Below are 22,357 nucleotides of genomic sequence, written 5' to 3'. Positions count from 1 at the left end.
GCCACATGCCTCTCAGTGGCACGACCCCAAGGTGTGGTTTCCTGCCAGAGGCCGTTCTCCATCCTATGACAGAAGTGTCCTGCCACATCTGGCAGGCTGTCTCCGCCCTGTAAAATGCCTGAATCCACTGTATCAGGGCATCACGGCCAGAAGGCCTGAGCAGAGCTAGATGAAGTAATACGGAGGGGAAAGGGTAGGCCTCAAAGACGCCAAATCTACGGTAAGACTTGAAGAGCTTTGTCTGCAATAAGTGGGAATGCTGCCAGCAAAGTGGGCTAGCAGGGCAAGGCTAAGATGGCAACCTGTTCTGGGAAGATCGTTCTGGCTTTGTTGGATTCTTGGATATTAAGATCTCATCCTGCATCCATCTAAGTCCAGAAGAGTTTTTCCACTGACTTTAGAGACATCTCCAAACAATCTGGTGACTTTTCTCCTATCTTAAATGAGTATCTCATGTATAAAGTTAAAAACATTGTACTTCATTCTCTTGATCTGTCTCCTGGCCTAGTCATTTGCTGGTCCTCTCCTAATTGCAGGAGTTACTTTGCTACGTGCAAATGGTCATTACCCTGTCCTGATCACAGAGGGGCAGTAGAAGAGACCTGGCTGCAAAAGTCCTTGCTAGGGAAGGGAGGCTTTGTTGCATTCCCAGGCTGGAGGAACATTTTCGGATGGAGCCGAGAGTGAAATAAGATACTGGCTGCGTGAGTCATGGCTCAGACGTCCTCTCTATTCCAAGGGGACAGCTGGTGGCAGTAACAAAACATCTCCCTAGATACATTGTCTGGCAGCAATCCCCCTCCTGCTTTTTCCAGCTGTAACTACCGTTACGTGATAAATAAATAAACACTCTCTGACAGTGATGTGCAGAGGCAGCTTTCCTTCCCTTAGCCCTGGTAGGCCCTCACCTGCCCCTTCTACCCCTTCCAACCTGCTGCGGGACAATATTGCCAAGATTTAAGAGAAGGTGTCGGAAAACACTGCTTTCAGGCACTGCAGAATCCTACAGGTTTGCCCTGAATAGTGCACTTGTCCTCTTCTGTGCTGAATGCTCGTTCCCTGCGAAAGGCAGTACAGCAGAGCTGAAGTGAGCTGTGGTGCAGGGAGAGAGACGTGATGCTCTCACCTCCTTGCCTTCCTTATCTTCGCTGCTGGAGCCTGGCCTCTCTGGCTCTCGATCCCCAGTGCCCAACACACACACACACACCCATTAACTACATTGCTGTAGAGCAGGGAAGGAGTCCGTTTTGTTGGCAGACGCTGCTGGCTGTCTGATTAATTGGAAGCCCAATTTAAAGTTAATGACAGCTCCAGGCAGCGTAACCTCCTTCCTGCTGGGTTTCTGCTGCTGCAGTTTTACGGGGAGCTGTTCAAGGGTGAGGTCAGCCCCAGCCACGCTGCGGGTGCTCAAAGCCACAGGAATGCGTATTCTGCGCCACCCGGTGCTATCGAAAGGGTGGTGGGGAGAGCTACAGGCTCACAGTCGGCACTTGCTTAAGCTTGGCTTGCGCATGCGCCGTAGCAAATCCTCTCTAGCTTTTAACTCTACCTTTTAGCATAGCTCCACAGACAGCAGTAACTCAATTAAAGTTCCCTACCATTGGAGCTAGAGTGTCTTCTGAAACAGCTGGTAAATTATAAATGAGACAAGGGTTAGGAAAAAAAGCTGGATTGTAAGTCAGGAAGCTTTTGTTTATGCACAAATATCGTGTATCCAGCAGCCAGAGGGTGTGTGCCCAGGGGGGTAAGATCAAGTGTACAATCGGTTTAATATCAGATGAAGAGAGGGATCATTATTAGACATGGTGATCTGAGAGGTGTCTCCTCTCTAAATGCCACGACCCTATGAAAGCTGTCACCAACGCATGGCGTTTATCTGAGTCACTGCTGGATCAGGCGGACCACGACGGGGACGGAACACGGTACCCACTCCATAAGCTAATATAGGGCGGCTGAACAAAAGCCTCGCGTGCCTGCTGAGGTGTTAGGGATCCACTCTGCCGGCCGCCTGGTTAATGCTGGCATAAGCGAAACCTCTCAGTGCTCCTCTGGATTCGGTGGGGAAAAGGGCCCTTCAGAAAGACGATGTACAGCAGGGAACAGGGCCCCGAGCTCACGCACAAGAGACCTCAGGTGAAATCCTCTCGCTCGTGAACGGGCAGTTTCACTGATTTCAACAAGCCAGGGTCCTAACCTTGGGTTGGATTTCTAGCGCCTCTCTAGGCCTTTCTTTCCTCTTCCATTTTGTCGGTTTGACTGTAACATGGGGCCGGATCCAGGCAAGATCTGCAATGGAGGGCTGCGTGGCCGTGTACTTGTTCCAGCCAGGGTGTCACCAGGAGCAAAAGCCATTTCACGTAGCGCTGAGGGGAAACCCGGGCCCTGGAGCTGCACAAGGGCAGAGACTGCTTTTGCTCTGCACTGCACAAGATAAATAAGAAATTTTCTAGATGGCTGACTGTGAAATGCTGTTAAAGTTATTTTTATGCAAAGAGTTTTAGTGTGTCTGTTTAAATAGCAAGTATACTAAACAATGCTTTAAATATTAATACAAGAGGGTGCTTTGCAGAATTTAAATTTGTCTATTGATTTTAGGCTATTACCTATATTGCACATAATGCTTAGGAACATCTGCTATTTTTGTTGCTTGCAAGAAAATGCAAGTAGCAAAGAGAAGCTCACTGTAGATTTATAGGTGGACTGGAGGGAAGAGGAACTGAAATGATGACAAGAACAAGTCAACTAGTCACACTGGTTGGGAGAATGGGAAGGCATAGAGGGCAAGCCTGAAAAGTTCAAAAAAAATCTGTTATTCTTAATACAAGGTTTTACTTTACCTGTCTGAAAAAATGGGAAGAAGGGGAGGGAGGAGGAATTTATGAAAGCTGATCACCTATGTATCCATATATTCAATTTGGAAATGTTATTAAAATGTTGCAGGTTTTAACCAGATCTAGAGTCACTTACCGACTTAAATGTGATTTAAATAATATCCTTTCCCTTTTTAGAAGCAGAGAACCCTATACAGACATGCCTTATCCTCATGGCTTCACTAGATGGCTCTGCTCATCTCTAGTCCTTGTGGCTTTGCTGTGCTAACTAGGAAAGGACAGACATAATGACGTTCAGTTGCCCTAAATCATTCTTAACTCCACTGAACTGAATCTCCAGTGCAGATATTAGTTTCTTTTTAAAAAGAAATAGTTTATGTCTTCCTGTCCTTTGACATGTGGCTCCCTGGAAGATACAGACTAGTCATTACTGTAAATAAGCACAGTGGTAATACACAGCCATATAAAGCCCTGAGATATATAGGTGGGTGTTTTTAAGTAGCTTATGATCTTTCTAGTGCTGCTTGATGTGCTCAGTGCTTCATAGCCCTACAGCTGCTTACAGTCGCATCTATCCAGGGGCCTGTTCTTAGGTATCCTTTACTTGGGAGACATCAGCAATGTGCTTGCAACAGCAGTCCTGAATAAAGGTGTCCTGTAGCTGGAAGGGAAAAATAATGGATGGGATCAAAATGATGAAACAAGATATAATGCCAAATTTTAAAAGGATGCCACAAATGTCAAGTGCTGTGAACTATTGGTATTTGTTTCTCTTGGGCCTAGCTTTCAGCCCTGCTGAGCACCCAGCTCTTCCACCAAGTTAGTTGGACCGAGGAAGATTCAGCCTGAAAATCAGGCTTGATGTGACTCAGGAAAGACCTCCAGACCCCGACCTATTGCTGATCAAAGGGTCCAGCAAGAATTAGCTTCCTTAACTTAATGCTGTGGGTGAAGTACAATGGAGAAGCCTGTTATGGGAACGCATCTCCAAGTGGGTGTGTCTCTGCTCTGCAGAGACCCCGACAGAAGGAACATTTGGGACCCTTAGGCTTGAAACCCACACAGCCCCTTTGCTCCTAACACACACTTAGGAGTTTGGCTGCTGGAGCCCTGCAGAGCCTTGTTGCCAATCCCCTTCTCTTTGCAGACAGAGCGCAAACCACGGGCTTCAGACAGGATCCCTTGAGCTTTTTCCAGTCCCTTTTGCAAACCTAGTGCCACACTAGTAAAGCAAGAATAACTTGGTTTTATTTATTTTCCGAACAAAAATGTCTTGGTTTTATTAAAAGCAAGTACAATTTATTTTACATCCCCAGCTAAGCCTCCTCCCCCTTCCCCCTTCCCTAATAAACCTATTCCTTTACCCACCCACCTTAATCTACAGTCAGCTGCCAGAAAGAAGATACACTTACCGCTTTTCTTCACATACATTGCTTCTATCAATTAACAAAAATAATAGTAAATATTCCCCAATAGACAGCAACATTTAAGTCTCTGATCTAGCAAACACAAGGGCCAGAATAAAGCATGGAGAGAGCTAGTCCATTCACCTTTTGTGTCTGATTCTGTATCATGGGTTGGTCATATTTCTCTTGAATACTATGTATAGTTTAATCATTCCTGATTAATTCCTGATTGCCTGATTAATCTTTAGTAATGGAAGGACTCTGAGTAAGATATCTGTACTGCACCTGACAGACTTTGCATGGGACCTTTTGGCAATCATGTAATTACAACCTTCAAGGCAATGTGAGCAAGCTTTTAATTTTACAAAAGCTCCTGTGTTTCAGTACTTAAAAATATTTTAAGTATTTTTTCAAAGGCACTGATGTTAGTTTTTCTTTTCTGGTGAGGAATAGCACACACAGGTGGAAGAGAGAAATTTCCTCTTGGGACAAGCATTTGCATTCTAATCATTGTTGCTTTATCCTGGAGCAGGAAACTCAAGAAGTGCAATACTCCACAAATAGAAGTTAAAGTGCCCAGTCTCCTTTCACTGGCAGAACAAGACAGATTACTGCTTGCTCAGTAACTGTCAGATAAAAAGGTTATGGTAAAAAGTGCAGACCAGATGAGACATGAAAATGAAGCAACAGCAAGAATAGCAAAAAAAAACAAGTAAGTTTTTAAAAATTAGTTTGTGTGAGTGAAGGTCATTTTTGTTTGGTCCCAGAAGAAGAGATAGGATCTACCATGTGTGTGAACAAGTTCTGCTCTCTTGGGGACTGGTAGCAGTCCAGAGCGGTTTCACTGATTCCAGGACTGCTACTCTGAATTATACTGGTATAAGAGATCCTAATTTGGCTGATGGAATTTGGCCTGGTACAATTAAGGTCACCATACAGCTGTAGCCCCAAAACCTCTACAGTGCTGGAAGAAAAGGTTCTCAGGTTAAAAATGCATGATTACCTTAAGGGAACACACAGGTGCATGGTGCAAACTTTTCTTTCACACAACCTTGATGAAAGGGGGAGGAGGAGGCATGTTCTGATGCCTGTCCTAAAGTGAATCACCCCCAGATTACTAGATCTTGGTTCGCATCAGCATAGTTTAATTTCACAAAATGTCTTCATTTCTGTCTAGCTCTTATTCAGTCTTTCCTGGTTTTTGCTCAGGGTTGTCCTTCCAGATGCGGATTGTGAGACAAGTCGCCATGGCCAGCCAGCCCAAGTAAGGCACCATCAATAGCGTTGCTATCTTGTTAATGCGGTACCACGAGCACATCGTGCCTATCACCAGGCCATCTAAGCACAGGATGTCAATCAGTGCCTGGAGAGCAGAGAGAAGAAAATTACTCTGATGCTCACTCTTGGGACAAGACCATAAGCACTCCTACTAAAGGCAGTGAGGTAAAATAGCACTCAGGGAAATTTAGCACTGAAAAGCCACCTAGACTGGTCCTAAACCCCAGAACCTTGGCTCTGAACTCTGGTCAGTGAGATCTGAATGCATCACACCAGGAGTCAAGGCCAATGTCAGTTTTTTTTGCTGTCAAGTTCCGCAGGTTAATAGACTGTTTATGATGATCAGTGGCTCCTTCTACTGATAATGCCTATGTAGGCAGATCAGCAACATGCTTACAGCAGTACGAATAGCTATTATCACTTCACAGACTTTCTAAATGTACCTTTCGTGCACAGAGTGACAAAATTCAGATAGAAGCATAAGCCCTACTCTGCATCTCCATAATCCCCAGGTCTTGACACCTGAGCTAAGTGCTTTTTGAATACACCACCAGTGTTCAATGCTGCTACGCCGTATCTTTCTTCGGTGTGTATCCTCCCACTGACTCCACTATGCACATTGCATTGTATTGCCCGATAAGCCACTCATAGCTAATACACCCCTAAAGAGGCCCTAACTTTGCTGCTTGCTAGGGAAGGGTGTGACTCTCAGAGAGACTTATCTCTAACCCTGAATCCTTAACTAGGAGATGCAGCAGCTGGACTATTGACTCCCTGATCTGCCGCCCTGCTCCAGCAGAGCCAGCTATCTGAATGACGAGAGCAGAGTGAGAAATGCAAGGGACTGATATCATTGTCTAGAACCAGGTGCAGTATGAACTATATCTGAGAAAAGCCCTTCTTGCAGCTCTGTTTACACTCCTCTGTTATATAATGCTGGTTAGAAACCCTCCCAACAAACCCCAAAACAGTAGCAGGGACACCAGCAAACAAGTCTCCAGCAGATGAATGTATGTCTAGATACATTACCATCTTTAAGTTATGTATACCGAAGAAGAAGGGAGGCCAAGCCCAGTTCAAGGCCAGTTGAGCCCCATAGAGGCCAAGCGGGATGATGGCTTTGCTGTTGCAGCCACCCAGGTCATTCCAGATCAGATAAGAGGCATAGCTGTGAAGAGGAAAACCCACATTAGTGTTTTGCTGTCCTGCAGTCAGTTCTGGCTTCCAGAGACTGGGATTATTGGAATTTAGTATCAAAGGGCATTTTTCACCTCTTTTGGACCAAGACAACTCCAAGAATGTGACTACAATGCTGTAAACCTCAAATACAAGTACTCTTTTCATGGAAAAGTGTCTTGCAAAGTGGGTTTGCATGAGAGTTTTATTTGACTGAAAGTCGGCTGCATCCATGTCCCTCACTACTCTCAAACCCATGGTCCGTTTCATACCTATGTGGCCCACATTTTTCCCAGGGCAGTGACTGCTTTAAATATGCGTTCACAGCGGTAAGTGTGGGCTGCGTCCCTGGCCAAAAACATAGCCTGCAGTGTGAAGCTGAGGAACTCAGTCCAGAAAGCAGCTCAGGCTGCACTTCATCTGCTGGGAATAAGTATACCTGACATGCCTTGCTGATCTGGGGAAAAGGGATATCCTAAAAGTGAATGAATGAAGAGCCTGAAATGACTGCTCTGTTAGGGATCAAAAACAGCAGGACAAGAGATGAAGTGGTAGGCAGAACTTACCCCATGCCAGTGTACAGGACAGTCCAAGCCACAGGGAATACTTTGCGGGGTGGACACCAGGAAGGTTTCTTTAGCTTCTCATACCAAACAGGCACTTCTTTGCGATTAATGAACCAGCCAAGGAATCCTCCAACATGAGGCAGGACAGTAAAACCAACGGTATGAGCCCACATCCTTCTTTGGTGAGTTGAAGTAGTCTTTTGCCTGTTGTAAATTAAAAGCAATAATTGATCATCACTTAGAAAGAACATTTTTTCCCACCTTCATCTTTCAAGCTTTCTCTCTAATGCCTATATTTCACTTTAGTGGCTAAGCCAGAAGATAAGTGTTTAAAATTGTATTCAGCTCTGCCACTGACTCCGCTCTGTCCATCTGCCTGCCTGTGACGTAGGGGAAATTATTCTTGTTGTGATTATATTTTCTCCTTGGTCTACTAAGCGAACTGGCTCCTCCTTGCTATTTCATAGTTTCTTACAATATATTTGTGACAGAGTTCACCTAAGGTGGTTATATCCTTAGAAGACAAGACTGCAGGTACTTTTATCATTCTGCTTCGGAATGCATAAGTCAGTGTACAAATTTTAATGTACATTCATGGAGGCTACACATCTCAGCAGAGCTGTTATCTCTCCTCTGCATGCTGCTCTGAGTACGAAAACTCGGACACATCATGCCCAGGACCCCACTCTCTTCTGACTTCAGCTAATTTTTCACCATGGATTTATATTTTAAATGAGATCTACACTAAGACAATGTTCTTTCACCAATTTTTAAGTGATCTATGAACGTTGTTTAATCCTCTCCGCAGTCCTAGCAGGCAGAGGTGGATTCTTACCTCTGTATCACAAATGGGTAAGCTGAGACACACCAGCAGTTTCCTGACTTGCTCACAGTTTTACAACTTCATTGCATAAAAGGAAGGAACATTTACTTTAATAATTACATTATGCTCCCACACAAGACAGCTGTGATAAGGATAATATCTAGCATTTCATTCTGTCCCGTACCTTCCCCTGCCATCATCAGTAGGCTTCTGAACCTGTTAGTGTTGTGTCCTTCCTCCATCTGCCACTACATTGGCCTTCCCTTTTGATCCATTCATGAACTAAAGCTGAATTAGCATTCATCTGGGATAACACATAGGACTCTCCAGGAGTGCAGCAGTTTTGTACTTGCTGTCAGCATCAGTGCAAAAGACACCTGAGGAAATGCACTTGGGAAAGATTGTTGTTTTTAGCAATGCAAGAACAGAGAAGCAGACTCAGAAAATTCCCTCATCCAGAGAAATGTCCCTGGGAACCTGACACTCTGAATGCTGGTCAGGGGAACAGAGAGCAGGAGGAAAGAACTTATCTGCATAGTCATCTCTGTTTGGGATTTTAATTCACAGTTAACACATTGCTATATCCTGTGCTAATTATTATTATTATCATCATGCTACAAAGCATTCATCTTTAGAAACACACACCAGCAGCACAAACCAATTTACACATCAGTAAGGGACAAATACTCCAGACACCATCTCTAACAACTCCTTTACCAGACAATTTATAGTACTATTAAAGTGTCTTTAGAACCAGAAAATCCAGCCAACACTGAGCAAAATAATAGCTGTTAGTCCTGTTTTTAAAGTGTAAAACAGCATTGTAATATTGCATCTATAGAAAAGGAAAATGGGAAAAGTAGACTTTTACCCCCTCCCAACTGCCGTGTAGTTGCCAAACTAGCCTGGTAGAGGCTGCGGAGGTAACTAAGGGTTGAAAAGAACACCTTATGATAATGCTCTGTTTTGGCTCCCGGCTGTTGCAACGGACAGGGTTTGAGCTATAAACACCTTACCGTCTCTTACTGCCTTTCCCTCCCTTGCAAAGAAAGTGGGTTGGATTTCCAAGGCCAGCTCCTCTCTCTAATGCTGGTGCTTCTGTACAGTGAAGAAATTGGCAGCTGAGTTTTACCTAAATAGCAGAAAAAAGGGCGTGGGTGGGTGTGTGGCTCTATCAGATTACACAAGAGAGCCCACACTCTGCAAGAATTACAGGGGATCTTTGGTGGTGGTTGAGTAACTGTCTGCAGAGGGTGGATCCAGCTCCTCATTCAAACGCCACATAGAAGCCACACGTGAGGCTCTGCCTCTTGGCTTGGTTTGCTGACAAGCGTCTTGTCTGTAGGTCAGAGGGTGACTGCAGGCGACTGGGCAGCACCTATTTATCTGGCTGGGAGTGCATCACATGTGAGAAAGTATGTGCTGAAGTGTGTCATGTACAAATGAACATGGTAAGTGTGTAAGAGCTGGTGCGTAAGGGATTGCTGTATGTAGGTGCATAATAGCATGACTTGTGTGCATGTTATGTGGGTATTAACAGAGCTCCACTGATTTACTCCAGCTGAGCATCTGGCCCAGCACATGTATGTGTCCATGGGTATGAGTAAAAGACAGAAGGAGCCAGCTGCGTATATGAGACTGTGTTTGCCGTTTCAGTCCCCAGCGTGTTGTTTAACAGAACACTGATTAACTAGATGCTTTCTGTGGTCTCCTGTACACTAGCCTTTTGGCTAAAATCACTGGAAACCACTAGAATCTAAAATAAAGACATTACATGAGCATGTTAAATGGAAAAGAAAAAAGCTAGAAATCAATTGCCATTAGTAAGCTGTCTGCAAGGAATGGGGAATTAAACACTAATTTACTTCAGTTATGGGTCATTACCTGAATTTCATGGCCGGAGGCAGGATTGCTGATTCCTAGCAGAACATAATATTACTGTTATAACATAGAACCAATGAGATCTTTTATTTTATTGTACTTGGAACAAAATTATTTTGGGGGGAGGAGAGAGACAAAAAACTATGTAAAGGGCCAGGTTTTCAGTTAGCATAAAATCAATGGACTGCTATTGAGATGGTGTGTTTTTATAGTGTAATTGCCACTTTGAAATAACAGATGCAACACACATTAATCTAGCAGTAGCCACCTGCATATCCTTTCAGAGTCTGTTGCTATCTGCAATTAGAAACTTCTGTCATGCAACAGTGCAGCTACTGTATGTGACAGAGTGGTTTCTGTCGCATTCAGCCACTTCACTGCTGACTGGCCGCTGAAGCAGTAATCATGCAGATTGCTGGTTAATATTACCTTCAGGAGGCCTTGGCAACTTGGTCAGAAAGCAAGCAATTCAACAGTTTTCAGCTGGTAGTATTTCCTTCCCTGGGCTTGAGTGCAAAACCACGATTACTCAGTATAATCTGCTTGGCCTATAGCAGCGAAATTTTCAGGCCATTTTGGAGTCTAATATGCTGGATGAATTAAAAATTAAGGGTCAAATCACAAGAGTCCTTGTAAATTGGTGAAATTGGGGTAGGTGGATCACGGCAGACTAGATCACAGCAGACTAACTTGATATCGTTGCCTGGACAATGTCTGTTTTCTAAACAAGAAAATGTATACATCACTTGTCTGGATTTCTGAATAGCATCTGATATGGTGTTTATTAGGTAATGATTAAGCTGAAGAAGAGAGAGATGGTAGTAGGGCTGTTGGGTAGATAAGCAGAAGAGACAGTAAGAGCGAGTGTTGAAAGACAAGGATTGAGTTTGGGAAATGTCTTTGGTAGCCCTGACCAAGGATCAGTCCTGGGACCAGACTGATTTTAAATATAGTATGAGCGTGTGCACAGACAAACCAACACAAGTGTGTGCACATACCCAGGGCCCCCCTTTTTACATATTTGCACATGCTTTGCAAGAACACTCTTGCAATGAACCGGAAAGACTTTCTCTTACACAGTGTTGTTTCTCTTTTGTTACCACAGATTTATGTCTCAATATTTCTGGTTTGAATCATTTTACAGTAATACAAGATGAGGTAATATTACCTTTTAGTAAAATCATTTCTGTACTACTTCAGGCTATATTTCTGCATATTTCAGTAATGTTAGTGCTGGGTTTTAGATCACTACCATATCACTGCAATATGTTTTCATGAAAGAAAAGAGGGAGAACTGAGTTATACAACTGTGTTTGTTTTCCTCTTCTTAGCAACCTTTGCATGTTGCCCCAAGAAGTTTTCAGTCAATGCAAGATTAATTTCCCAAATATAAAAGCCCTGTTAACCTGAATATATTACTGAAAAACAGCATATTTCAATCTGCCCTAGTTTTGAAAATAGAGATGCCGGGTCAGCTCTTGGCATAAATTTGCAATGCTCCACAGAAGTCAGCAGAGCTTCTTTGATTTACATCAGCAATAAACCTGGCCTGTTTTGTCTACCTCTGATCAGACAGTGAGTATGTTTGCAGAGTTGCCACGAAGGACACAGAGGTGGCCAGGGAGGAACCTCTGTGACAATCACCATGTATCTGAAAAATTCAAACCTGCCAGTGTTGACATTGCAAAATAAAACATTTCAGTTTTCAGTTTGAAAGGCCTTTTTTTATTTTTATGAAAAAAACTTGCATTGAAAAGTTTTCCATTATGTAGGAATAATAATTTTGGATAACATGAAATGATTTAAGAAGTTTCAGCTGGTCGTTGTTCCTTTACCCCCTGGTTGAGGTGGCCCTGGGGGAATGAAACCCGTAACCCAGTCCAGGTCCACCTCTGCAATGGAGCAAGGGTATGAAACAGGCTGCAGATAAACATTAGCCCTGCTGCAGGCCAGCGCAAGACGTCAGAGTCACTCAAAACTTGGATGTGGATTTCTTGACTACCAGTACCTTGCAGATTGAATTTCCACCCTCTCTGCACTAGAGGGAATTTTAAAACAGACCTTTCTTAGGATTAAAGTGCAATTTGCAGTGTCTTAGAAAGTATTACCTGCAGGACACTGGCTGTGTACAGCCTGGGCTCTATCTGGATGTACAGGGACCCTTGCCCTTTTGTAAGATATAAGCTCCTTCTTCTGTTTTTGCTGATTATAGCTGGTCACAGGAACAAACTATGTTGTGAGATGAATAGTGGAAAAATCCCCTTCCTTTTCAGGGCTCAGCTTTTGATTTCTCGCTGCCAGTGGAGAGGACCAGGCGCACCTCCTGACTCCCATGTCGTGGTTCTTCAGGGCTCCCATGGCTTGGGACTCCGCGTCCTCCTGGGCAAAGGGGCCGTGTTCACGGCTAGCTGTGAACTGGAAGGCCAGACTGAGTTTCGAGGTAAGTTTTGAATATTGGGGCCTCCCGTAGTATTGCTTGTTTGTTAGTAACATTCCTAGTGAAGGCTAGAAGGCTGCCCACTTGTGATAACCGTAAATGGAATGGTTCGGCTTTATCTATATGCAGAAATTGTACCTCGGTAGCCAAACAAATGAGTTTTAACGGATACAGTTCAACCCCTTCTTTCATTTTAAGAGTAGCTTAGCACAGGGATAGGCAGATGATTGCAAACACTCAAGTCGCTGCAGCTTAGCAAATTACTGCTCTCTAGCCGAGTGTCTTTAATTAACCACGTGCACAGACCTAGCCCAGCACTAATGTGACAAAATATTTCGCCTTCAACTACCAAGACCAGTAGTACCTGCTTTACCAGGGTACTTGGTCGCGCTCCAGTCAAGTCAGCGAGCGCCCATAGCACGGTGACTCTGGTATCCCTGACCATGCTGTACCCTGTCCCCCACCAGTGCTGCCCCAGCGCGTGGCAGGATGCTGGACTTCTGACACTGCCAGGATGCCGCTCTGTGGCCTGGGTAGAAGGGCTGGCTTTTTGTCTCTGAGCGCTCAGCCTTTGCCTCAGAAAAAGCTGCAGAAGTGGCACAAAGTCACTGGCAGGGTGCTGTATTGCAGTGGGTTAAGAGAGCTATCGCAGCTCAGCTGCTTAGCCGTGTCTAAGTCCTGCTCTCAACTGTTGGATTTACAACGGCTCAGGGGTATCAGGTTTAAAGTGAACACCAATCATAGTGTTCACAAAGGATTTTATATTGTCTTAATATAGCAGTATAACATGCATTTCAAGGTCTCTCCTACATGTAGAGTTATTTGAGAAAAGCTATTGCAGTTTCAAGTGATGCTCTGACTTAAATCGAGTTCACTTTCACATGCTGACATGCCCTGAATTACATTGGTGCCAGTTTCTAGCTGGGCAAAGCTCTGTAGTAAGGACATGATGTTTACCAGTGAAAATATAAATTGGGGTGGGGGTTTTCTGTTGGCCTTTTCAGAGGACAGTCAGAAACTAAGGAACAGTACTTAACTCCCTGAGGTTTTAAAAAAGCAGCAGGTAACCTCTGAACCCTCAGCTGTGTTTTCTGCAGCTAAAAAGCTCTCAGATATTTCCCCTCAGGTGCTGAACTGGGAAACGGCAACAACCATCAGCAACAGGGATTGAATGATCAACTCTAGGAGACTGAATGGCTCTGTTTATTCCTAGCGCAGGAGAGCATAACCCTTTCTACCGCGCATCCTGGCTAACCCTGCCGCCTGGCTGCGACTGCAACATACCTTTCGCTCCTGCTAATGCAGCACTGCGGAGCTGCCTGCAGGAGAGGGGCCAAGGTCCTGCTCAGGAGCTCGTCCAGGCCTGAGAGCGGTATCAAGCTCTTGATTTGCCTAGGGCTCAGTAAGTACAGAACCTGGAGACAGGGAGATTTGTCTAGGTATTAGGGAGGCCTGAAAAGTTTTTATTGCTGCGGATAATGCATGAAGAGGAAAGGGACCAACTGTCGTGGATTTTTAGTAGAAGCAAGATTCTACCCTAATTTATTAACACAAGGCTTCCATATGACCTGGGAAGTAACATTAGCTCTAAATCTACATTTATTGACTTTTTATAGTTTGGGCAAAGATTAGATTGGCTGTGAAATTTATATCAAAGTATTTTTGTTGTTCTTTTAATGAAAATGCCCTTTCTACTAATAGGGAAAACTTCAGTGACTGTATATTTTTCATCTAAATAATTTCACTGAGAAATGTGGATCTGTCAAAGTGTATCAAAACAATGCTTTGAAAAATTTTTGTTGGGAGAAAAACAATTTTTCCCAATGTTTCTTTAATCTTAACAGAAATAAAAAGTGAGAAGGTGAAAGATCATGGGGAGCAGAAGGAATTCCTAGCAAAGGGAAAATAAAAGTAAAAACTCTACAGAAAATCAGAGTTTTATTAAAGAAAGAAAAAAATAACATTTTGAAGGTGTGAATTTGTTTTCTCTTCATTTATTTCTTGTGAAGTATGCATCCTTTTCTTTAGTTGAACAGCTCTAATCCTGGTTTTACTATTATTTTGGACCTCTACTTGTTTTTTATTAGTGAATCATTATAATTCTGTCTCTCTTGTTTATAGTTTTTCCAGCTGTAGAGATGTGTGAATAAAGTGAATATTGCCTCATGTGGAACCCTGGAAGAACACCTTCTCCAGAGTGCTGCAGACAGTTGTGAAGGAGAGCGGATGCTTCACATCCGGGCAACTTCCAGTTAGAAACAGTAATTGGATCACAGGAGAAACGCACCATCCTTTCCTGATGCCCTTCTCTGGTGACTGGTAAGGTCAGTTACTCATCAGTTCGGGGAACTGTGGGCGGCATTTACTCCATTGCCTTGCTCTTGGCGCGGTGGCCTGCGCGAGCCTATCACAGCCACAGGCCTCTGCAGGAGCGCGGTCTTTTACGTTCAGCAACAGAGGAGTTGCCAGCTGTGAAGTCTGGAAGGGATGGAGCACAACGCTCTGCTGGGAATGACGCTCAGTCATGTTTTCCCTCTGACAACATCTGCATCAGTGAGTAACAAAGATGGGGATGCAGCAGGAGTAACATTGCTTGCAAATAACAAAATGAGCATCTATGAACTACTTTAAGGACAAGGTTCAAAATCTGTCTGAACAAGCTGCGGAGTGCCAGAATTTTGCTGTCTTGGTGGGTCTGCCTTCCCCTCACTCACATATGCCAGCTGCTAAAAATGACTCATCTCGTCTCAGAAAGCTGTCATGCTACCTTGGCAAAGCCTTGCTGCTTGGTGCCTTGATGGTAGGGTTGCTTCATTTTTTAAGGAAAGGCAGCTGAGCCATGGCCATTTTATTTGTTGTTCAGCTACAGAGAGATTTTTGCAAGAAGTTCACAAGGAAAAAGGGCTGTGAAATATCTTGTGCTATTTGTGTGCTGCTGTAGAGCTCAAAGAGGGCGTCATCTGAGCTGTCTAGTCCTCATCTAGTTTCAACTTTCTGACCTTTGGTCCTGGTGCTGCAGAGTAAGTGTAGAATGACCCCACCTAAATCACGAGTGTAAATCCCCCCAAATGAGCACAATCAGCATATGGTAAATGCCAGGGTACTTCCCTCAACTATTCTAGTGAACAAGTTGACTGGCAGGGACATGGCACAAGCAAATGTGAGGGCATTTTTGCAGTGAGGGAGTTCTGAATTAGAAAAATAACTTGTACAAACACAGTGTTATGGTTTGGTCTCTGTTAATGACTGGGGTAAGGAGAAATGTGAATCTATTGCTTGCTTTGTGCTGAATCAAGTCTTCTAACTTTAGTAGAAGAGGTTCCTCCTTTTACACCAGAGATCCATCCAAGGGCATTGAATTACTGCAGTATTCCCCATGGCCATCTGATAATACGGGTTTGTCTAAATAGTATTTTGCATGCAGACATGCACTTGCTCTGCCAGAGCTCTTGATATCTGGACACACACCAGCTTTGATCTGAAAAGCTGTATGACTGCCGTGAAAGCAGAACAGAACCCAACTTCATATATGTCAGCAGAGTCATGTCTGCTGGAAGAAGCACACCTCAGCCCATGGTATACCTTATAGACATACCTCCAGGGTTGTCTTCTCTTGAATTTGCCCAGACCACAATTCATCAGGGAGATTATTCAGTGCAAGTCAGTTAGATGTGGGAAAAGGGAGTAAACTGGAGAAGAATCTGGATCTGCTGGCTGCCAGTTCACAGGATGGAAGAAACATTGGCTTAGTAAACAGTTTGCTGCAAGTTATTGTCACAGCACTGTCACAAAGGCACTATCGCTGTCAGAGATGCTAGTGACAGGTTCATGTCAATCATGGAGCTTTACTGCTGTATGTGTTCTAATTTCAGATGGGAGATCAAGGTCTGTTTCCTTCAATTCATTTGTGTCAAGGCAGCCAGCTCCCATGCGAAATTCTAGATATCAGTGGTAGAAATGACGCATGAGATGAATGAATGTGAGCAAGTCCCTGGGAGGAAGTGTATCCCTGACATTGTAATGACAGTGTGCTGAGTCATAGCCAAAGGCTGGAAATCTTTAAAATATATACCAAATGAAGGAAACCTGTCTGGGAATCAAGTATTTATATTTAAAAAATTATGATGATAAAAGCAAGTGTGGTTTCCCAGTTCCTGCCCACTCTTTTTTCACATGATGGAAATTAACTAGAAAAACCTTTATTTCCTCAAAACTCAGGGTGGTTCAGAGTTTGATCCAATTTTAGAGACAAGGTACTTGTCTCAAATTCCAGATCTAGATTTAATTTGCCACCAGATCTTGGATTCTCGTTTACGGTCAGTTCTATTTGAATGGCCAAAGGCAAATAGTTCAATAAAATTGCGGCCTTAATTTTTCCTGGTAATTTAATTAGGAGCTTGATCTGGTTTTGGGGCAAGACACAAAGTGGATTACAGGAGCAGCTGGCTTTTTAATTAGGGACATTTATCTTTTGTTAAAGTTTAACCTTTACTTGCACAGAGAGAGGCAGTGACGGCGAGGGATATAACTTTAGCAGTGTGTGTTTGTGTGCAGGTTGTCTCTGTCAGGTCAACCAGGTATGCGCAAGACTGCATGACTGGGAGTACTCTGATCTAACTTGAGTCTCACTGCGGTGATCCCAAAGTACCAACTGGCAACTGTGTGATATGGTTATTTATAGAAGCCAGGAACTAGAGGGTATTTATTTAGTCTCTGATGCTGGCTGGTTGTGTGGAAAGCCTGCACCCCCACCCTTTCTACAGCAATTTATAACTAGAACCTTAATCTCCTCTCCGTCTCCCTATGCTCACATACACATTCCCCAGGATTAATTCTGCAGAAAAGGGGCATGGCCTGGGTTCAGGCTCTCCAGCACCTTCTGGTCCCAGATCATCCCAGCAGGCGTCATCCCTTAGCATGCTCTGCCCTTGGCCTCTCATCCTTTATTTTAACAGACTGGCATTCAGAGATAGAAATCCTAGGCTCCTAGGGTGAGTGAAGGGTAATGGAATGAAAATGCCATTGCTCTGATGGATAGATAGACTTGTTTGCAATGACATGGGATGGGAGTTGTTGAGTCACTTGGATTCATTGCTAAATTGGTTGAAAGATGACAGCTGTGCTGTTCTGCCTGCTGACAAGGTAGAGCCATCCCTACTGAAAAGCTACCTCTGTTATACTGCAGTCCTACAGTAACTCTGTAAATCCTGCCATCCCCCACCCCCTTACTTTTTTTAACCAGTACAACAGATCTCTATCAAGGAAAACTGGAAGGATGCGGTGTGTTCATCAGCTCGGTTTCTCTCATCGCAACCAGCAACCAAGAAACTCATGCTCCAGGAGGAGGTTTCTCCCAACCCAAATGTGGGGGATGTAGTGATGCTGTGTGTTCTGCTCCAGAGATGGGGTGGTATTAGCAGAAGTGGCTGCAGGCTGGGATGACTGGGTGGCAGTTAGCACAGGTGGGATGTGTTAGCACTCATTAGTGAAGCATGTGCTCATTAACAAGGCACACAGCCCCACCTGTCATACCCTGTGGAGTGGTGTTAGGGCATCACAGCCTCCTCAGTATCCCTTGCTTGCTCTTACCCATTATGGACACTGCTGGAGCCCTGCAGCCCCAGTAGGAAGAACTGGGGGAAGCTGGCATCCAGGCTAGCCCTGTGAGTGGTGAAAATCAGGTAAATGGCAAAGTTTGTCTCTGAGCAATAGAGAGTGGTACAGGAAAGAGAACAAGGTCTTTTGTAGGACAGCTTGGTATGGGGATGTATACTGTCTTGGCATGTGAAAAAAGAGGGGTTAAAATCAGCATAGCCTAGGGATCTGGGCTGGTACTTGGGAAAGGCAGTCTAGGGCAAGCAGTGACTATTGCAGAAGTACTGAAGCCCTAGTTGCCCATCTCTGTGCCAGCTGTAGTTCTGCTTAGTGGTGCAGCTTCTCTGTGCAATTGGTGAGAACAGTTAGCCAGCAGCTGGTACTGCTGTCATCCTAATCCTTCTGATCTAGGAAGGTGGTAGCACCTACCTCCCTGTCTTGTGTATGTTGGACTTGTCTCCGATAAGAACACATAGGCCCTTTCCTTTGCTGGAGTATTTTATGGCAGTTGAGAACCCTGTTGTCTGCCTCTGTAATGGATTTTTCTTTTGCAATTTCCTATTCTTGTTGCCTCCTGCCAGGGAAATGTGGACACATCAGAGATAATATCCTTAACTTCTGGGCAGGTTCAGCAGCTGATGGGACAGCAGATTTCTATAACTGTCTCTTCTTCATTCCTGCAGCATCAGCTGTCAGGACGCCATCTCTCTGAGATGGCACGCCAAGGTTCAGGAGCAAATCTCTCTCTCCCTCTTGCTCCTCAGCTGGAAGAGGCATAAGAAGGTATCCATATACTAATGAGGAAACTGAGGCTGAGACTAAGTAGCTTGTGCAAATTTGTGCAGTGGAACTTATGATGCAGCCAAGAGCTAACTATAGGACACCCTGCAAAGGAGCATATCTCCTGGAAGAAAACCCTCAGCACAGCCAGGAGAAGAGCTTGCACTGCATGTACCTTTTTATTTTCAAATATATATATATTACATCATTTTAAAACAGAATTATTTGTGAAAGAAACTTTCTTCTGGTAAAAGCAACCTACTATGTTCCACACAGCCCCCTTGCCTGCTGTTTAAAGATGGCTTGCCCAGGGGGAGAACTGTCCCGTAGACAGAGCTCCTTCGCCCTCTCCCCGTCACCACTGGGACCACCAGTGGTCTCCAGTCTGCCTCCTTCCTCTCCTCCTCCTTCTGGAAAGGAAAGGTGTTTATCAGTCCCTCCCCTCCGGAGTCAGTGCAAAGCATGGTTTATTGCTCCATCATGTACCCTGTCCTCTTCCTGCAGGGCTGGGAGAGACCAGGACTTGCTGGAGGAGAACAGAAAGGGGTTGGGGAATGAGCTGTGTGGAACACCACACACTTTGATGCTATGACAAAAAGCAAGGCAGAACCAGAGTTAATAGTGACAGTGTGACTTCAAGTATACATGTAAAACCTGTTACACACTCAGAGCTTCACAGAGGCTGCCACCACTCCTGACCACTACGAGACTTGTCTCTCTTGAGCAACGCTGGCCCCTACCAGCCAGAGCTCCAATGCAGCCAGTGTTTGGCAGGGAGGGCTTGGCTCTTCTGTCTCACAGCATGCAAAATGGATAAAAAGGGAAGGGGGGTTCAGACAAGTAAACTCTTGGCTCAAACAGCTTCCTCCATCCAGGAAGAAAGAGCTGGGAGCGGGTGGGGTATAAAATGACCTCAAGTAGGCTCAGTAAATGAGACCCTTCAGACTCTCATCCCTTTTCTATGCAATGATTATAGCCTTCTGAATTAATCCCCCTGCCTCCCATGATTATAGCCTTCTGAATTAATCCCCCTGCCTCCCTCAAATCTCACACACTTCTACTTGAACCAGGAGTTCTCTGGACACCTCCCTGCACTTTGTTTCTCTTACACCTCTTCTGGGGTAGCTGCTGGCGCAGAGAAATTCTAAGCTGAAAGGAATTCCCCTTTTTCTCCCTGCAATCCTTGACATGTAGGGGCTCAGCAGGGAGAGGTACAAGGAACAGTGCAGGCATGTGGCCTTGAGTGGGGCTACTATCAGCTGCCCTGACTTGCATCCATTTACAGCCCTTCCAGGGCAGAGACCTGGAGACTGGCACCACCCACACACCTCTCTGCTGCAATATATCCTGGCCTTCACTGGGCACCAGGATACCGAATCCACCTCATGCAATGGATCCTGGGAGCGGGGAGAGAAAGGAAATAGCACAAGCCTTCGGTTCCTCTCCCTACCCAGTGAGCAAACTGGGTAGATGCTGGTACCAGTGTGTGTAGCTAAGCTCTGAGCATCCCAGAGAGCCAGTCCTTCCTCAAATGCAACCCCGGCTTGGTCACCAATCCTAGCAAAATGGCATGCCTGCTCAGCAACTGTCCACCAAACCCTTTAGTGGCTTTAGCCAGCCTTGCTCTAAGTGGGGGTGCACTTTCCTTCCAACCTAAGTGATTCTTGTGAACAATCTGGGGTTATCCTCTCCTTGTGAACAACCATGGCAGAGCCTTCTCCTCATCTCCTGCCCTCATTTTCCAGTTGAGGGTTGCCTGCTGCTGTTTCCCTTGCTTACCAGGGGAACAAGCCAAAGCCGCAGGGGCAGACATGCCCCAGTAGCACCACGGTGGCTGGGAAGGTGACAACAGGAGACCCCTGCTATTCAGTGCATCAGATGGTCTAGTTTTTGTACAAGTGCAATATGTGACTGGGTTGGCAGTTAAACTAAGCTGGTTAAAAATATTGTAGTTGATCAGGTCTTTATCCCATCAGAATAAATCAGCTGATTTGGCCCTGTGAGGAAAGTCTGGGATTATTCTAAGAACCTATTTTTTCTAGAGCTTTTATTTCTGTAGCAGAAACACTTTTTTGTAAAAGCAGCTGCTGGCTCCATTCCAAGAAGCAAAAGCCTTCTGCATATAGTCAAGGTGGCCTAAAGTACCTTGTCCAGGCCCCTGCCTGAACTCTGCTGAGTGGGGCTTCTAAGCACATACCTGCTGTGGCCCTCTAGAAAGGGCCCACCAACTCCTACAGACAGCCTCAACTTCTGGGGAGGGCCAGACCCTCTCATGTTAGTCTGCCTTGCGCCCAGCAAATCCAGAGGGGAAGACCCTGCTTTTAGCCTGTTCCTGATGCCCCGAAGCACCTGGTATGTTCCCAAACAGCAGTCAGATACAAACCCAGTGATATTCCCTTTGCTGTGCGTCAGAGCACAGCACAAGCCAGCTCAGAGTGATAGATCCCACAGCTGATGAGCACCAAGGTCACCTGGGCAGAGGGGGACCTGCACCAAGGTTGCTCCTTCAGTGGGAGTTCTGCTCCTGGGAGCCAGCACCTGGGTGGCTTTATCTGCAGTGCTGATGCCATCCAGTGACAGGACACAGTACTACAGACCAGTCACCCCATTCACATTCCCAGCTCAAGCTTTTCTCTACTTGGAAACCAGTGCCAGGGAAGGTTGTCCACTGAGGTTAGGAGAGATGAGAGCAGAGCAAGACAACATGCTGATATCCTGAGACAATCCTCCCTGCAAATCCCCTGAGAAAATAGTTAAAAATAGAACCTCTCCTTTGTTACAGCACCTGTTTTTAAAGTTTCCTTCTTGGTTCTGGTATCACAGACTTTACCAAGGCTTGATCATCTACCATAAGGCTGAAAAATGTCCTTTTTTTTTTTTTTTTTTTTTTTTTTTTAAAGTCTGCTAGCCTTACATCTGAATTTGGTTAGCAAGGTGAAACATCTCGTCTGGAAGATGACAATAAGTTACAAGCAGCATGGCTTTCCGTGTGACCAGAAGTTTCCTCCAAACTGTTAGAGTTCTTGGAGTGTGTCAGTAAAGTAGTGAATGAAAGGACATGCTGATGTACTTCTCTTTTTTTTTCTTTCCAAAGACCTCTGACAAAGTCCTGCTGGAGACATGACTGAAGAAAACAGCTAGCCTAGAGGACAGTGGCATGTGTATAATGTGACTGATTAAGAGAAAAGGAAAATAACAACTAGCAGTTCACTTTCATTGTGGCAAAAAGGCTCCATCTGGTGGTGTTTTCACCCGGAAGAGAAGGTAAGCTGTGGTGACGGTAAACTCTATAGATGACACTAAGTTACATAGACAAGTTCAAACCAGAGAAGAGTCAGGAAATCTCAAGACCTGCTAAAGACAGTTGAACAGGCAGCATGATGGTAAATGAAGCTGTGTGTGGATAAATGCAAAGTAATGCACTTGTAAGGAGGCGAGTGAAATACGTGGGCGCTTTACTACTTGAAGAGTATCAGCACAACTGCAAAACCTGGGCACAGACAATCCACTGGAGATTTGTGCTGCTCAGCACAAAGGTGTAACTCAGAAAGCAACCAAAACAAAGCGATATATAGAAGAGGAAT

At 44.8% G+C, this 22,357-nt stretch overlaps 1 protein-coding gene and 1 long non-coding RNA gene across 6 annotated transcripts; both read right to left on the bottom strand.

The window, feature by feature from the left end:
- Positions 1-1,667: 1,667 nt before the first annotated feature.
- On the bottom strand, positions 1,668-9,172 carry TSPO2 (translocator protein 2). 5 transcript variants are annotated; one of them, XR_010886347.1, is made up of 5 exons: positions 8,265-9,090; positions 7,258-7,461; positions 6,545-6,683; positions 5,241-5,600; positions 1,668-2,786 (listed from the first exon to the last, which is right to left on the bottom strand). XR_010886347.1 is itself a non-coding variant. In XM_067310761.1 (5 exons), exons 3-5 carry the CDS (start codon positions 7,428-7,430, stop codon positions 5,418-5,420), a joined length of 495 nt encoding a protein of 164 aa, XP_067166862.1. In that variant the 5' UTR covers positions 7,431-7,461; positions 8,265-8,470; positions 9,097-9,172; the 3' UTR covers positions 4,084-5,417. The 5 variants fall into 5 exon arrangements, 3 of the variants coding, with proteins under 3 accessions (XP_067166862.1, XP_013797487.1, XP_013797486.2); XR_010886348.1 differs by lacking the exon at positions 1,668-2,786 and adding an exon at positions 2,790-3,492; XM_067310761.1 differs by lacking the exon at positions 1,668-2,786 and adding an exon at positions 9,097-9,172 and having other exon boundaries at positions 4,084-5,600; positions 8,265-8,470.
- A 9,761-nt stretch (positions 9,173-18,933) lies between these two features.
- On the bottom strand, positions 18,934-21,874 carry LOC136994218 (uncharacterized). The gene is made up of 2 exons (XR_010886349.1): positions 19,809-21,874; positions 18,934-19,771 (listed from the first exon to the last, which is right to left on the bottom strand). It is a non-coding gene; the product is annotated as an uncharacterized lncRNA (long non-coding RNA).
- Between the last annotated feature and the right edge of the window lie 483 nt (positions 21,875-22,357).

Source organism: Apteryx mantelli, chromosome 25, assembly GCF_036417845.1.
Source record: "Apteryx mantelli isolate bAptMan1 chromosome 25, bAptMan1.hap1, whole genome shotgun sequence".
In the NCBI taxonomy this organism is placed as follows: Eukaryota; Metazoa; Chordata; class Aves; order Apterygiformes; family Apterygidae; genus Apteryx; species Apteryx mantelli.
This window is presented reverse-complemented; position numbering and strand designations above follow the sequence as displayed.

Excerpts from the sequence above, each read along its gene's own strand:
- TSPO2 (XM_067310761.1), bottom strand. The coding sequence starts at position 7,430 with ATGTGGGCTCATACCGTTGGTTTTACTGTCCTGCCTCATGTTGGAGGA. Across the intron at positions 6,684-7,257 it reads GTCCTGTACACTGGCATGGG|CTATGCCTCTTATCTGATCT; the intron begins GTAAGTTCTGCC and ends TCCTCTTCACAG. Across the intron at positions 5,601-6,544 it reads GTATACATAACTTAAAGATG|GCACTGATTGACATCCTGTG; the intron begins GTAATGTATCTA and ends TCTGCTCTCCAG.